Below are 14813 nucleotides of genomic sequence, written 5' to 3' on the forward strand. Positions count from 1 at the left end.
TAACATCCTCAGTGATGTCATGTGGAGATCATAAACCTTCATGCGACATGAGAGGAGCAGGCATGTTCAGTTCTGGTCTTCCTACAAACCAGTAACTGTGTAAGCATGAGGAAATACCAGACAGACCCAAACTGATGGGCACTGGTTCAGCTGAGATCATCAAATACAGGGGGACTGAGAAACCATCACAGTTCAAAGGATCCCAGGAGACATGACAGCAGAGTATAATGTAGCCATCATGAGATTCTGGGATCTCTGAGGACGTTAGGAAAAGCTAATGAAGAGTGTGGAGTCTAGTGATGCTGGGTTCTTAGCTTGGACAAATGTATCACAGTCGAGTTTCATGCTAACGACAGGGAAAATGTTTGAAGGCTTTTGGGAACTTTGTACCTTTTTAACTTTTTCGTAAATCTAAAGTCTTTTAAAGTCAAAGTTGATGTTAGTGAGTGGTATGAAAATTCTACATGGCTGAACTTTCAGTAACATAAGCGGAGTGTTGATGATGAGTACAATGTACCCAAGACTCCATATGAATGTCCAAGCATGTTAGACGGAGGGAAAGCTGTGCGTGCGCACGTTCTGTTCTCTGTGGGGACTGTGGTGCAGACATTTAATGAATGATTGTAACTACAAGATCCGTATGTGGTTACTACTCAGAAACCTGGGGTGGGGCTTCTGCGTTTTGTTTTGAATAAACAATGTAGAAGGATTTGACTGTAAAAACGTTCTGTAAAATACATGGATGGGGAAAAGACAAAGTACCTACTTTCTGAGTTTTATCTTGGAGACCCAGAATTCAAACTCTTGATAGCAGTTGATCACTTTCTGGGCCCATCCCCAAAGCAGAGACTAACTATTGAAAATTTTTAGCACTGAAGCTTAATATTTGCAAATTTTAAGGAAAGTTAGACAAGCTAAGCTTATTTTTGTAGAACATTTAAAAAAATGTCTTTTATTATGACTTTTAGATTTTTTGATAATAAGAAAGGATCTATTTTTCAGCCCTGATACAGCAACTGTTACATTAATCTAACAGTTTAATTAAGTAAAAATAAAATAATGGGACTTTCTCTCCCAAACTAAATAGTCTATCTTCCTTTTCTTTCCTCCCCACTTCTGTTCCTTCCCTTCCTCCATTCCTAGTGGGGCTATTGTTCAAATACTGTGGTTTATGCGTATACCAGACCCGATCGTCCTGAGTACTGTGTTGTCTTTTGGGACACAAAAAACAATGAGAAATACATTAAATATGTGAAGAGTCTCATTTCCATCACCACTTGTGGCGATTTCTGCATTTTGGCTACGAAAGCTGATGAAAATCACCCTCAGGTAGGGACCCCTTGGTATCTTAAGATACGGATGTGTTCGCAATGGGCAGAACTGGTCTCTAGCTACCCACCACCTCAAGTGTGGGCACTGGCAAGACTAGAACATGAACTCTCTTGGCCACGTCTGTCTGAACCTGTCTTGGAGAGCTGGATCCATGTCTCTGTGTTCTCTGATTCCTTTTCCTAGCAGCCGGGCATTGGCAGGTCATGCTAAAGCTTTCCATACTGGAGCTCTTGCCTCTGAAATATGTCACAAGTGAAAAATGAATATCCGGATGTCTAGCAGAAATACTGATGAAATTACAAAAGAGTTTGGGTAGCTTTTTGACTTTGATAAATCTATTCTTACTTGGAGACACAGTTTCTTTAAAACTAATATCATAACAAAATAAAGAATATAAGTTATGTGTTTTTGTAAGCATGCCAACAATTTGAGGATTTTCAAAAGCATGTATTTGAAAAGAAGACGATCAGTGTCTTTGACGGGGTTATGATTTAAAAGCTCAGAGATTTTATTAAAGGCAATTATTTGGACAGCTCCATTTGGCTTTGTTTTCTCCTGACACACACTAGAACAGCAGTACAAGTATTTTTCAAATAAGTACACCCATAGGGGTCAGAAAAGACAGGCACTGACAGTGAAGTGTGGAGATGGGGGAGTAAGTGGACGAGGGTGACTCTGACAGACCTAAGGACGACATTCTTGGGCTGTGGCTAGAGGCAACTGGCTAGAGAATGCTGAAGAAGCCTAGGACTTGAGGCGCCTTGTTGGGCAAATATAATCTGGGAGGACCAGAGATGATGTAAGAAACAAAACCTCCCCAAACCACAAAAAGACATAGGAATAGGCAAGTCTCCTAATCTCCTCTAGACAGAGCCTACAGACTGTGGTCTTGTTGCCATTTACCAAGAGTGAGGTTTGGTCGTCAGGTGGACCAAAGTGAAAGTAAGGGCTGGAGGGAGGGGCCAGTGGGTAAGCGCACTGGATGTTGTTCTGGAGGACCTGGGCTAGATTCTCAGCACCCACAAGGTGGCCAACAGTCTAACTCCAGTTCTAGGGGATCCAGTACCCTCTTCTGGCTTCCGTGGGTACTGCACAGACATACATGCAGACAAAGCATCCATACATGTAAAATAAACAAATAAATATGCATGCAACATATGCATGCATAAAACAACAATTGATGAAAGTAAAGGCCAGGAATTTGAAAGCAAGCAGGGAAGGGGATATGGGAAGGTTTAGAGGGAAGGAAGAAATGACATAATCATCTCAAAAATAATAATAAATACAAACCTAAAAAACCATAACAGTTATAGAAAAAAATCTTTTTTTAAAATGTTTATTTATTTATTATGTATACAATATTCTGTCTGTGTGTATGACTGCAGGCCAGAAGAGGGCACCAGACCTCATTACAGATGGTTGTGAGCCACCATGTGGTTGCTGGGAATTGAACTCAGGACCTTTGGGAGAGCAGGCAATGCTCTTAACCACTGAGCCATCTCTCCAGCCCAGAAAAAAATCTTTTTACATTTATTTGTGTTTGTGCTCTTGCCCACCATCACACTTGTGGAAGTCAGAGGACAAGTTTCGGGAGTCTGTTCTCTTTCCACCATGGAGGTTTAAAGAAGTGGACTTAGGTCATCAGTCTGGGCAGCAAGCCCTTTCACTTGCTGAGCCTTCTTACAAGCTACAAGCCCCAAGTAAATCTTAAAAAGGAATTTCTGTGCAGAATCCTCGCATGGCTGATGGGGACAGACTTTGCTGAAAGTCAGACAGGTGTTAGCATTGTCCTGCAAGCACTGCCCTCCTAGTCCCACCATGCCCTCCTGCATGGCTCCCAGAGCACAGGCAGCTGAGTTTCCAGCCTTGAGGGTTTCTGTGTAGCTTTAGAGCCTGTCTTGGAACTTGCTCTGTGGACCAAGCTGGCCTTGAACCCAGAGGGATCTGCCTGCCTCTGCCTGGGATTAAAGCCGTGCACCACCACCGCCGGGCTAGATTGAGAATCTCTTAAGACAGACCTGCCCAGCCATCTCACAGCAACATGATGGTTGGTGAGGCCCACTGATGGAGTAGGTACCACATAGAGTTTTAGCATCCTACTCCTATATATAGGACAGTACAGACATTGGAGATAATGTCCAAGGTAATAAGAGATGCTAAATATAGACACAAATAAAGGGAGAAGAATTTGGGGTAAACAAGGACTAGGAGGGGAACAGTTCAGGTCATTTTTTTGTTTTTGTTTTATTTTGTTTTGAGAGACAGGATCTCTCTATGTAGCCCTGGCTGTCTTAGAACTTGATATGTAGGCCAGGCTGGCCTTGAACTCACAGAGATACTCCTGCTTCTGCTTCTGAGTGCTGGGATTAAAGGCACATGCCACCATGCCCAGTAATCATTTATTTGTTTGTTTATTTATTCATGTGTGTGTCTGCTTGTCTGTGCAGCACATGAGTGCAGGTGCCCACAGAGTCCAGAAGAGGGTGTCTGAACCCCTGGAACTGGAATTATGGATGGGTATCGGGAACCGAACCCTGGCCCTCTGCAAGAACAATAACTGCTCCTAACCATTTAGCCATCGTTCTGGCCCAGGGAGAACAATTCAAAGGCACTGTTGACTCGTAAGAACAGTCATTGGTATCCTTACACAGTTCAGAGACATCCAATCCATAAAACAAGAAAAGTACATGGAAATCACAAAGATGATAGTCACATTGAAAAGTTTGCCAAGAAGACTGAACAATGAAGTGAAGGAAACGCAAAAAAAAAAAAAAAAAAAAGCAAACAGACAAGGAAATGGGAAATAGTGAGGATGTTGTGAAGGTTTAACATTCGAATAATAGTGCTAAAAAGAGCGGACAGGCAAAATGGAGGACGGGGATGAAGGGCTGGCCCAGTGGATGAAACCTTGTGCAAGTGTAAGGGCTGGAGATTGGCTCCCTGACACCGACATAAAAGCTGGGTGCATGGTAGTTTACCTGTAGTGGAAGTCCCTGGGGCAAGTTGGCTGACTACACTTTGAAATCAATCAGCTGGGTTCAGCAAGCAACCCTGCCCTGTAAGTCAAGTGCAGCATGACGGGAAGTGAACTTCTGCCTCCACATGCGTGATCACAAACAGGCTCTCCCACGTGTGAGCACACATGCGGAAACTATCCCAACTGGAGCAAAATTCCTCTGAGGCTTTCAATTAGAAGTAATCTGGTTCAGTGACTGACAGTGTCTCCACATCAAGGAATGCCGCTGTGAATTTCAGAGCACTTGGGATGAAACCGGCACAACACAGTACAATGTACCCATAAAACAACACCCTCACCCACAGTCCTACCGCTTTTCAAGAGAAAAGCAGACTTCACAAGATGAAAAGTTAGGCTGGCATGCAGCTAGTTAACAGCAAAGTTTGGAGAATCGTCCTCAAAATTCTGAGAGAAAATGATTCCATGTTTAGGATTTCTCATCGAGAGCAAACTCCCGTGTGAGGTGCAATACTGGTCTTTTTAAATGTGTAAGAGCGACAAAATTTTCCTCTCAAGCTGATCTGTGTTAAGGAGTTATTTCCAAGTAAAGGACACTAAAATGAACTATAGAAACCAAGAAAGAGGAGAAAAACCAGAAGCCCAGCCCCTGTGGTAAAGAGTGTCCCAGCTGACCCAGGGCACACCCAGGGACTCCAGGCAGAGGCCAGGCTCCGAGGGAAGGTCAGGTGGATCAGCTACTACATCGCCTCGTGTCAAATCCATTGAGAGAAGATGTACTTAATGGGGCATAACTGGAGAGTCAAGTTAGTAATTGATACATACAAAGCTGAGCATAGAGAGAAAAACCAAAACAGTTCCCAAACCTGTTTTTCTTAACAAGGGCAGTAAAGTATGCTAATAGGGAAGTCATGATGTTCTGGAGCAATCACCTGTCAGAGATTTTGTGTGGTTGAAATGATGTGATCGTTGAATTTTGCACTTCAGAAATTCCTACCCCAAATATTCAGTCTCGAATTTGGATCAAAAATCCTAAAAAGTTATGTTTAAAGCAGAAAACTGTGGTGTATACGTGTGGGGCAGATTTTTGTGTTACGCTGAAGCAACAGACAGTCTATCTTAAGTAGTAGAAGGGTAAAATTTTAGTCATTTATCATTTAATGTTTATAAAATTAAACAAGTTTTGAGACATTGATAGAAAAAACAAACAATGCAGAATTGATATGAAATTACTGAGCTGATTAGGAAAACATTTAAGTGGGACAGTATGGTTAGTGCACGATATAGTAGCTAATAGTTAAGATGAAATTACCAACTTAGAACAGTATAATGTAAAGTGTACATCGTGTTTTTCCTAATATGAGTTATGATGATTGTTTGGATATAAGCCATTATTCCTGAATTAATTGCGTTTTTTTAATTTCTCATACTGTTCATATATTGCTTCAAAGGAGGAGAATGAAATGGAGACCTTTGGTGCAACGGTAACAAAGCACTCCTGTTCTGTGTGGTTGGATGGATGGGGCTGGTGAGAACGAGTTAGGCCGCGGTCGTATCAGGAAGCTTAGCTGTAAATGACGGAGGCAGCTTCTCTCCACGTATGTCTAGAGTGTTCTCTGAAACCGTGGTGCTCTGTTGTAGTGAGAGTCAGCCTGGCTGCTAGTTGGTCTTTTTTAATAGTCAGTGCTGAAGATGGCCTTTCTTTTTGTCTGCCCTTGTTTGTACTGAACCGTTTTATCAGACTTGCCAGTTAGCGACACTTGAAAAGGATAAGCATGATTTATCCTTCGTTACTCACAAGCAGGAACTCTGATATTCTTGCAAGGATTCTGATACTCTTTTTCTTCTGTTTGTTCACAGTATGTGTTAGTTCTTTGCAATTCTATTGGCACACCCTTGGACCCGAAATACATTGATCTGGGTAAGCAAATGTTAGCATTTACTTTCTTTCCTGATCAGGTTTCATTTGTAACACTAATTAAAAACATCCTAAAGGGCTGGAGGTGTGACTCATTGTGTCGGAGTGTTTGCTGTCCTAGCAAGAAGACCCGAGTTCAAATCCCCTACCACCCACACAATCTGGGCATGACCACAAGTGCTTGTAACTCCAGCATTGGGGACTGAGAAAGGTGGATCCCAGGAACTCGTCGGTCCAACAGCCTAACTGAAACAGCTTACGGTTCAGTAAAAAACCCTGTCTCAAAAGATAAGGTGGATAATGATAGAGAAGATAGACACACCACATCCTTCTTTGGCCTCTGTATGCACACACATGAGTGTGCACACCCACACACCAGTGTGTTTTAGATCACACCTTCTTACCCGTACTGGTGATATTAATTATACTGATATTCTCTGGTTGCCTTGGGCAGCCGCAGTTGATGCCTGTTCTCATGGCTGTTCTCAGCGTCTCCCATCCCTCTGGAAGCATGATGGCGAATACAGTACCTGTAAGACTCTTTTTTTTTTTTTTTTTTTTTTTTTTGGTTTTTTGAGACAGGGTTTCTCTGTAGCTTTGGACTCTTGCGCCTAAGGCTGGGCAGTGGTGGCGCACACTTTTAATCCCAGCACTCGGGAGGCAGAGGCAGGCAGATCTCTGTGAGTTCGAGGCCAGCCTGGTCTAGAAGAGCTAGTTCCAGGACAGGAACCCAAACTACAGAGAAACCCTGTCTCAAAAATCAAAAAAAAAGGACTCCTGTGCCTAAAGCCCATAGTAATTCAGTAATTGCCACCATTTGTCGACAAGGGGATACAATTGTAGAGGAATTGGTGTGCAATGCAAATTAGTATGTAATAAACAGGGTTATAGAAAGAATTTTGCTTTAAAAACATTTTTATTATTAATAAACTGCTTGTAAATACTTCTCTGCCATAAAAACACTTCAGCTGCTTATAAAATAAGCTTGATTTTTCCAGAGCTTTCTAATGAAGCCAGGCTATTGATAGAGAAAGTTTTAAAAAATTCCCCGTTACTTATTTCTGAGGACATTTGTTTACTTTAGCTTTACCGTTCCCTCTATCCAATAGATACGAAAAGTAACACTCTGCCTAGTTTCAAGTCTCATCCTAAGAAATTTATTAAAAGCCATTAAAATATTTTTTTGCAATTTCAACTTCCAAAATAAATATTTCTTTTATAAAATGTACTTTCATGTATTGGAAATGGTGTGACAAGAATAATTCGGTCCAAAAAAAAAAATCCATTGAGCTATTTTCTGAGCCTGAGAAGCAGCCTTTTATTTTCAGGTTAGATACTGGGTCTTAGAAAGCTCATCAGTGGGCTGGAGAGAGAACATGCACATGGAGGCCAGGGGACAACTTTCGGGGTGATTTTCTCCTCCCACTCTCTGGGTTTTGGGAATTGAACTTAGTTTCTTAGGCTCAATACTGAGAGTCCTTACCCACTGCGCCATCTCGCTGAAGCAAAGTATTATGCCTTTAAGATATGAATTCCGCTAATCTTGAGATTGTGTTTTATTTCAATATCAAAAGTTTAAGTGTTGACTTTTTGTTGTTATAGGGTTAAACTCAAAGTAATTTTTAATGTCAGGTAGACTGTTTTAAAAACAAAACTAAATGTAAATCCTCCCGCTTCATAAAACGGTGAGTATTAGAGAACTTGACGATTTGTACTTCTGAGGTTCAAACTTTCCGTTTTATAGTCTCACTGGATGAGACATTAACCAACAGTTCGTTCACTGACCCGCAGCAAGAGGCTGCAAAGACGCAGCATTTTCTTCCACTGTGTCCTACACAGTTCCCTTTGAAAGTCTCTACGAAGTTTCCATGAAGGTAGGACACGGAAACACACAATAACCGTGTCATGGGGGCAGGCACTCATCTAGAATGCATTGTTTTGGTTTGTTCTTTATTTTCCCTCTTGACAGTTTCTGTAGAAATCAAAGAAACTTGACATTATGCAAAGTTTGGTTGGCAGGGCTCCTCTGTGCTCAGTATGAGGAGTGCAGGTCCCTCTTTGGGTGCTGTCCCATGGAGCTCTCATTATCACTGTGTGTACTCCTTCCAAGGTACTTCCCACCCTGCCCTGTGCTTGCCGCTTTCTTTGTATGACTTCTTAAAGATTTGTGTCTAGTTAACTTCCATATCCCCAGTCTCTAACAGCGCTTGCCCTCACAAATGTATCTTGAGTGCATGGACAGTGTTCATGTCATGTAAACTAAAAGTGATTATTTAGCAAACCACCAAAAGTATACTGTCTCAGACACTGGAATAGTCCCTGCGGAAATGATTAAAGAAATTATGACTTCTCTTATGGGTTGTATAAATATATAAGGCTTGGTTAATCAGTTGAGCAACAGTTTACTGCTTCTGTCCTGTGTTCCATGTGCCAGATATTTTATTGATGACTGGGATAAACGGATGTTGGTGTGGAAAGATGGCGTGTAAGAAATACCTATACATGCCAGGCCCTAGCACTCAGGAGGCAGAGGCAGATGGATCTCTGTGAGTTAGAGGCCAGCCTGGTCTATGGAGCAAGTTCTAGGACAGCCAGGGTAACACAGAGAAGCCCTGTCTTGAAGAGAGAGAGAGAGAGAGAGAGAGAGAGAGAGAGAGAGAGAGAGAGGAGAGGGGGGAGGGGGAGGGGGGAGGGGGGAGGGGGGAGGAGGAGAGGAGAGAGGAGAGAGGAGGGGAAGGAGATGCCTGTATTTCTTCAGCTGGCATTTTATGAGGAGAGGATAGCATTGCGAGAAGGATAGAGGGACAGAGTGACCAGAGAGGATCAGCCGTAGGACAGTCATTTTGGCAGGTTTCTAATGATGGCTCCTATGTATTCTGGAGAAAGTTAATTTGATGAAGACATTTCAGTTTACCAGCTCTTTAAAGTGCTAAGACATGAGTAAGTCGCAAAGTGGGAACAATTTTAGATGCAGGAATTTATTCAGCCCTCAGCATTAAAATATTACAAGCAAGTTTTTATTATATGTGAATTCCTAAATTGTTTTAAATTACTTTACATCCTGGCTTGGCTAATAATGACTGCCTATTACTGTTAAGGCTCAGTTGATAGAAGCATAATTTCTTAAAATTTTCCTTCAGTAATCTTTCTACGTATTTTGAAATTTTTTGCGTGTGTATGTGGGTGTTGTATATGTGCCTGTGTATATGCATGCTCATGTGTGTTGGCACACATGTATATATGCATGTTGAGGTTTGATAGCTCTACTTTTACTTATTGAGGCCAAGCCTCTTGCTAAACTTGGAGTTTGCTAATATTGACTAGTCTAACTAGCATCTTGCTCCAGGGATCCCATCTCTGCCTCTTGAATTTGGAGATTACGGGTGGCTGGCATGCCTGCCTGTCTTTTGTTACTGTGTGTTCTGGGGACATAAACTTAGTTCCTTATGCTTATGTGGCATCTAAGCTTGTTGAGCTTCTCTCTGGCACTGATATTTTGAATTGTTTTCATCCTAACTCTACTTAAAAGGGGGACTGAGTATTTTTAGCTGAATAATGTTCTCCAGCCCTAAGAATTCTATCTCTTAAAAATTGATCTTAGGGCTTGAGAGGTGGCTCAGCAGTTAAGAACACCGGGTGCTCTTCCAGAGGACTTGGGTTCAGTTTCCGTCACCCACATGGCAGCTCACAACCATCTGTGATACCTGTTCCAGGAGGTCTTATGCCTTCTTTTGGCCTTCAGGGGCACCAGGAACATAATTGGTGCATAGACATACAAGAAGGCAAAAAACCATACACATAAAATAAAAATCAGTAAATCTTCATCAAAGTTGGCCTTCATTTTCTCCTTAATGTAATATTTAATGAACTCCTTGAGAATTTCATACAATGTATTTTGATCAGGTTTATTCTCTGCTAACGACTGCTAGCTACACCCCTAGCTCTCACTTCCTCCCAACTTCATGCCCTCTGTTTTCTGTTCATTTTGTTTTTTAATAATACACTAAGTCTAATTTTGCTATCCATGTGCTCATTGGTGTGTAGCTATTCACTGTACTGTAGTTGACCTGCCATGTTCTTTAAAATAATTGGCTCAAGCAACACAGGCTCCTGAGCCTGTCCCTCCATGCTAGAGTGTTGACTGGCTTGGTCTTGAACGGGTCTTGTGTAGGCAGCCACAGCTGCTGTGAGTTCACAGGCACAGTAGTCCTGTCATGTCCTCTTCTGGCCTCTGGCTCTTGCCATCTTCCTGCCCCCTTCTCTGCTGGTCCCTGAACCTTGGTGCTGGGATGATGATACCTGTCCCATGTGTAGCTGAGCCCTCCATAAACACATTCTCTGTACTTTGATCAGCTGTGGATTTCTGTCCACTGCACAAAGACATTTCTCCGATGAAGATGGAGCACTGTTCTAGTTTGTGAGCATGAAGATAAGTGAGTGTCCTATGGGTATGAATTTCGAGGACAATTTGATACCATGTCCATTTAGCAGGATAATTTCTCCGATGAAGATGGAGCACTGTTCTAGTTTGTGAGCATGAAGATAAGTGAATGTCCTATGGGTATGAATTTCGAGGGCAATTTGATACCATGTCCATTTAGCAGGATAATAGCGTCAGGTCTATCGCTAGGCTACAAACTCCCTAACCAGATTTCTAGTACCAGACATGTGTTTCCTTCTGTGGATCAGGCATTAAATCCAACCAGGCAGCAGCTCGTTGTCCTTTTGACATTGGTGACACTGTTACATACGGGATTATCTTGCCATGCCAGTCGTTACTGTAGCATGCGGGGTTCACAGGTCTGTGCAGCACCTTCTAGTCCTGTGAAAACTTGCAAAAGTCAGGGGGCTTCTTGGTCAGTACCAGTTGACTTCTTCCATGACTTATGAGCAAACTCTGTGATACCTTTAGTAATATCAAATTGTGATGGGCCACCTCATCTTTGTTTTTTTTTTTTATAAATTTAGTTGGGGTTTAATTAATCTTTTAATAAAAATCTATCAGAATTTACATAGATGGCATTATGTTCCCATGTGAATTTACTGAAAGTACTACTATATTTATTGAAACTATGTTTCAGATATACTTGCATTTGTTCTGAGTACTTGGCTATATTATAAAAATCCATGTAGAAAATAAAAACAAAAAACGATGATAGCTACCATGCCTAATGTGTGGTAACGTTTATTGAGGGGCATTCTGCTTCAGAGATTAAGAGCACAGATTCAGGAGTAGTAGTTTACCTGGGTCTGTGTTCCACTTGCCCACTTCCTAGCTGTATAACACAGGCAAATTATAACTGTATCTGCTAAATGATGATAACAATGTTGGCCTTATACAGTGGCTGTGAGTTATACACATAGTGTGTTTAGAAGAGTGCCTGACATGTATTTAAAATTACTAAGTGTAAATTGGGCAGTAGTGGTGCACACCTTTAATCCCAGCTCTCAGGAGGCAGAGGCAGAGGCAGGTGAATCCCTGAGTTCAAGGCCAGTCTGGTCTACAGGGCAAGTTCCAGGACACGAGAAACCCCGTCTTGAGAAACCAAGCCAAAACCAAATAAAAATTATTATTTACTTCAGGTACTGTGTTATCCTTTATTTTCTCTTTTAATCCTTCAGACAGCTCTATAGGGCTGACATTGTTACCCTCAATAGACAACAGGAGAACCGAGGTGTGGAGAGAGGAAATAATTTATAACATTATAGTTATGAATGTTTGCCATTTGAATCCAAGAAGCCTGACTTGTCTTTTGAACCAATAACATTTTAATTTTGAATTAATTAGGATACCAATAAATTTTTATTGATGAAGTGCCAGGAATAAGCTACACAGAGGATGGGAAAGTATGGTCAGAATGAATTCTGTGTGGGGAAAAGAATGAAAAGCATGAGTGCAACTTTTAATTGTGATTAGACTTTGGTTGAGAAAATGCTTTTATTATATGCTTAGAAGAATTTATTTATATTTTTAACCAGGAAGCAGTAAAAGTTTGTGAACCTCAAATCAGTAATAGCATAGTAATTACCAGAATTGGAATACTCATGGAGGATTTGCCATGTTTATTAGAATTTAGTAAAAGGAGTCAGTGAGAGAGTGCACCCCGGTGGAGGCTTAGCTGCCTTTCCCCCAGCCATGGTTTTGTGCCAGGCAATGAAGGCTTTGCGCTCCCTCTAGAGGTCATTAATAATATATCTTATGTTTTGAATAGAAAAACCGTTATGGCCAGAATTTAAAACAAAAACAAAAACAAAAAACTGACTCCATTGAAATACTTAGCATATAAAAAGTCTAGAATTTAAATTCTCGAGCTGTTAATCCAGTCAGCACCACACTGCCAGGCCTTTTTTACCTTTGTGATACTGAGGATTGAATCCATGGCTTCTCACTTGCTAGGTAGGTGCTCTTCCATCCATGTACAGCAGCCGCCCTTAGTCCTAAGTGTTCTCTGAAAGGTTTAAAGGTTTTAGCTCTTGGTCCATTAGATGCCAGATTCATTTTACTTAGTATTTTTGTATGATCCTAATAACTTCAGATTCTTTTCTGATTTGAGAGACTGCGTGTATATTTTGAGACTGTGGGCTTATTATTTCTAAAATGAGGAGCTGGCCTCAGGGATGCTGAAGTCCTTTGAAGCACATTCTGTGTAACCACAGACTAATTGTCTTCTGTTTCTTTTGAATAGTACCACTATTTGTTGCCATGACCAAAACCCATGTGATAGCAGCTTCAAAAGAAGCCTTTTATACCTGGCAATATCGTGTGGCAAAAAAGCTCACAGCATTGGAGATTAATCAGATTACACGGTCACGAAAAGAAGGGAGAGAAAGGTATGTATTTTGATATATATATATATGTGTGTGTGTGTGTGTGTGTGTATGTATGTAACACAACCATATCACATTGAAGTCAGACATAGCTAATTATCCATTGCCGTTCTTGAGAAATACACATAGCCTAGATTAATAGAAATACTTTTAATTAATCTGAATATCTTTTAGAGGGATTTGTTTAAATTTGCTAAAGTCAAAGAAAGTTGGCATGGTGGAAAGAAAACAAAGACACTTATTGGAAAGGGCTAGAAATTTGTGGGGATATATTTGGTGAAGAAATGGCTATGTGACCCACTCCACCTATTAGTGTTCAACTGAAATCATTCAGTTAAGATCAGAGTGTCTAACTGAAGCTTCATTCCCATAGGTTAGTAGCGTGGATCTTTCTAGGACGTGTTCCTAGCATCCATCACCAGGGTAGATGCAGGTCCTTAGACACAGGTATAGAAAAGGGCTTTAGGTGGCTTCTTTCCCTGGCCCCAGATTCTAGGCAGTCTGAATTGGAGTGGTTTCTGGTAAGTGGGAGTGGAGAGCAAGCAAGCAAGCAGGCAGACAGGCAGACAGGCAAGCAGGCAGGCAGGCAGGCAGACAGGCAGGCAGACAGGCAAGCAGGCAGGCAGGCAGGCAGGCAGGCAGGCAGGCAGGCAGGCAGGCAGGCAGGCAGGCAGGCAGGCAGGCAGGCAGGCAAGCAAGCACTCCGGATGAATAGCCAGGCAAACTATCTCACAGCTCAACACACATTGTTGGGAATGCCTGAGTTGAGTGCTCACAGTGGGGCATGACGTTGGTGACAGATCATGTAGATAATTGGTAAATAGTCGATGAATGCTTTTATGAGACTCAGCTGTATCAAGAACTCTTTAAACAATCAGTTTTTCTATTAAACAATAATGCTCATTGTTCTGAATTGCAAAGATTATGAAATAATTCAATCCTCACTTTCTTCAAAATTCTGATTTTTTTTAAACAGAATTTATCATGTTGATGATGTTCCTTCTGGATCTGTGGATGGGGTGTTTGATTACAGCAAAGCCATTCAAGTAGGTGCTTTGATTTTTTCTGTGAGAGGTAGTGTCTGTAGGTAAGGAAACACTGCCATTAACAGACAGCCGAACAAGAGCTTGTTTCTAGTGATAGGACATCATTTTAACAGTTCCCTAAACACTGCCACACCTGCTTTTTACACAGTTGCCAGGAATTAAATGCAGGTCCTACTGCTTATGTAGTAGGCACTTCACCTACTGAGCCCTCTTCGTAGCCCCAAACTCTTCATGTTTCAACTAAGTTTATGGCTTCTCTTGGGCCACACATGTGACTTGTGGGCCACAGAACAGACATGTCTGTTAGTTGTGTTGACTGTAGAGTTTGTAAACTGTTACATAGTTTTTTCACTAGAAAGGAAGTTTCTCTAAGGTCTTTCATTTCTTATCTGTTCCCCAGCCTAGAGGACTGTCCCTGGCAGGTCTCCAGGTAGATGAGTTCTGTGTGATTGGTTTCTCAGTGATTACGTATAAGTATGGTGTAACCGATGTGGATGGGCTTTGCTCGCTGAGCACAATGCCTCTTAGATAGATCTATTCAGGTGGTTGAAGGGCTCTCCTATTTTACCCTTCTAGTGGCATATGCTGGCCCCTCTGATCTCAGTTTGTCTTTAAGAGCCAAGTTTAGGCTTTTGCCTATCTAGTCCAAGTCAGATTTTTAAATAATCCCTTAGGGCTCAGGATTGGAGTATCTTTAGTATTTCCTTCAAAGGTT

The 14813-nt window shown here is 41.6% G+C and overlaps 1 protein-coding gene across 4 annotated transcripts in view; it reads left to right on the forward strand.

Annotated features, from left to right (window-relative positions):
* The window catches only part of Wdr35 (WD repeat domain 35), a 54713-nt gene that overhangs the window by 14914 nt on the left and 24986 nt on the right, over nucleotides 1–14813 (forward strand). For 2 of the 4 annotated variants that reach the window (XM_057775484.1, XM_057775493.1), the window contains 5 exons: nucleotides 1144–1329; nucleotides 5758–5790; nucleotides 6167–6227; nucleotides 12911–13055; nucleotides 14029–14098. In XM_057775484.1, coding sequence (XP_057631467.1) covers nucleotides 1144–1329; nucleotides 5758–5790; nucleotides 6167–6227; nucleotides 12911–13055; nucleotides 14029–14098 — 495 coding nt within the window. The remainder of the gene's footprint in view (nucleotides 1–1143; nucleotides 1330–5757; nucleotides 5791–6166; nucleotides 6228–12910; nucleotides 13056–14028; nucleotides 14099–14813) is intronic. The other 2 variants (XM_057775501.1, XM_057775508.1) reach the window with 1 other exon arrangement.

This window comes from Chionomys nivalis, chromosome 1, assembly GCF_950005125.1.
Source record: "Chionomys nivalis chromosome 1, mChiNiv1.1, whole genome shotgun sequence".
In the NCBI taxonomy this organism is placed as follows: Eukaryota; Metazoa; Chordata; class Mammalia; order Rodentia; family Cricetidae; genus Chionomys; species Chionomys nivalis.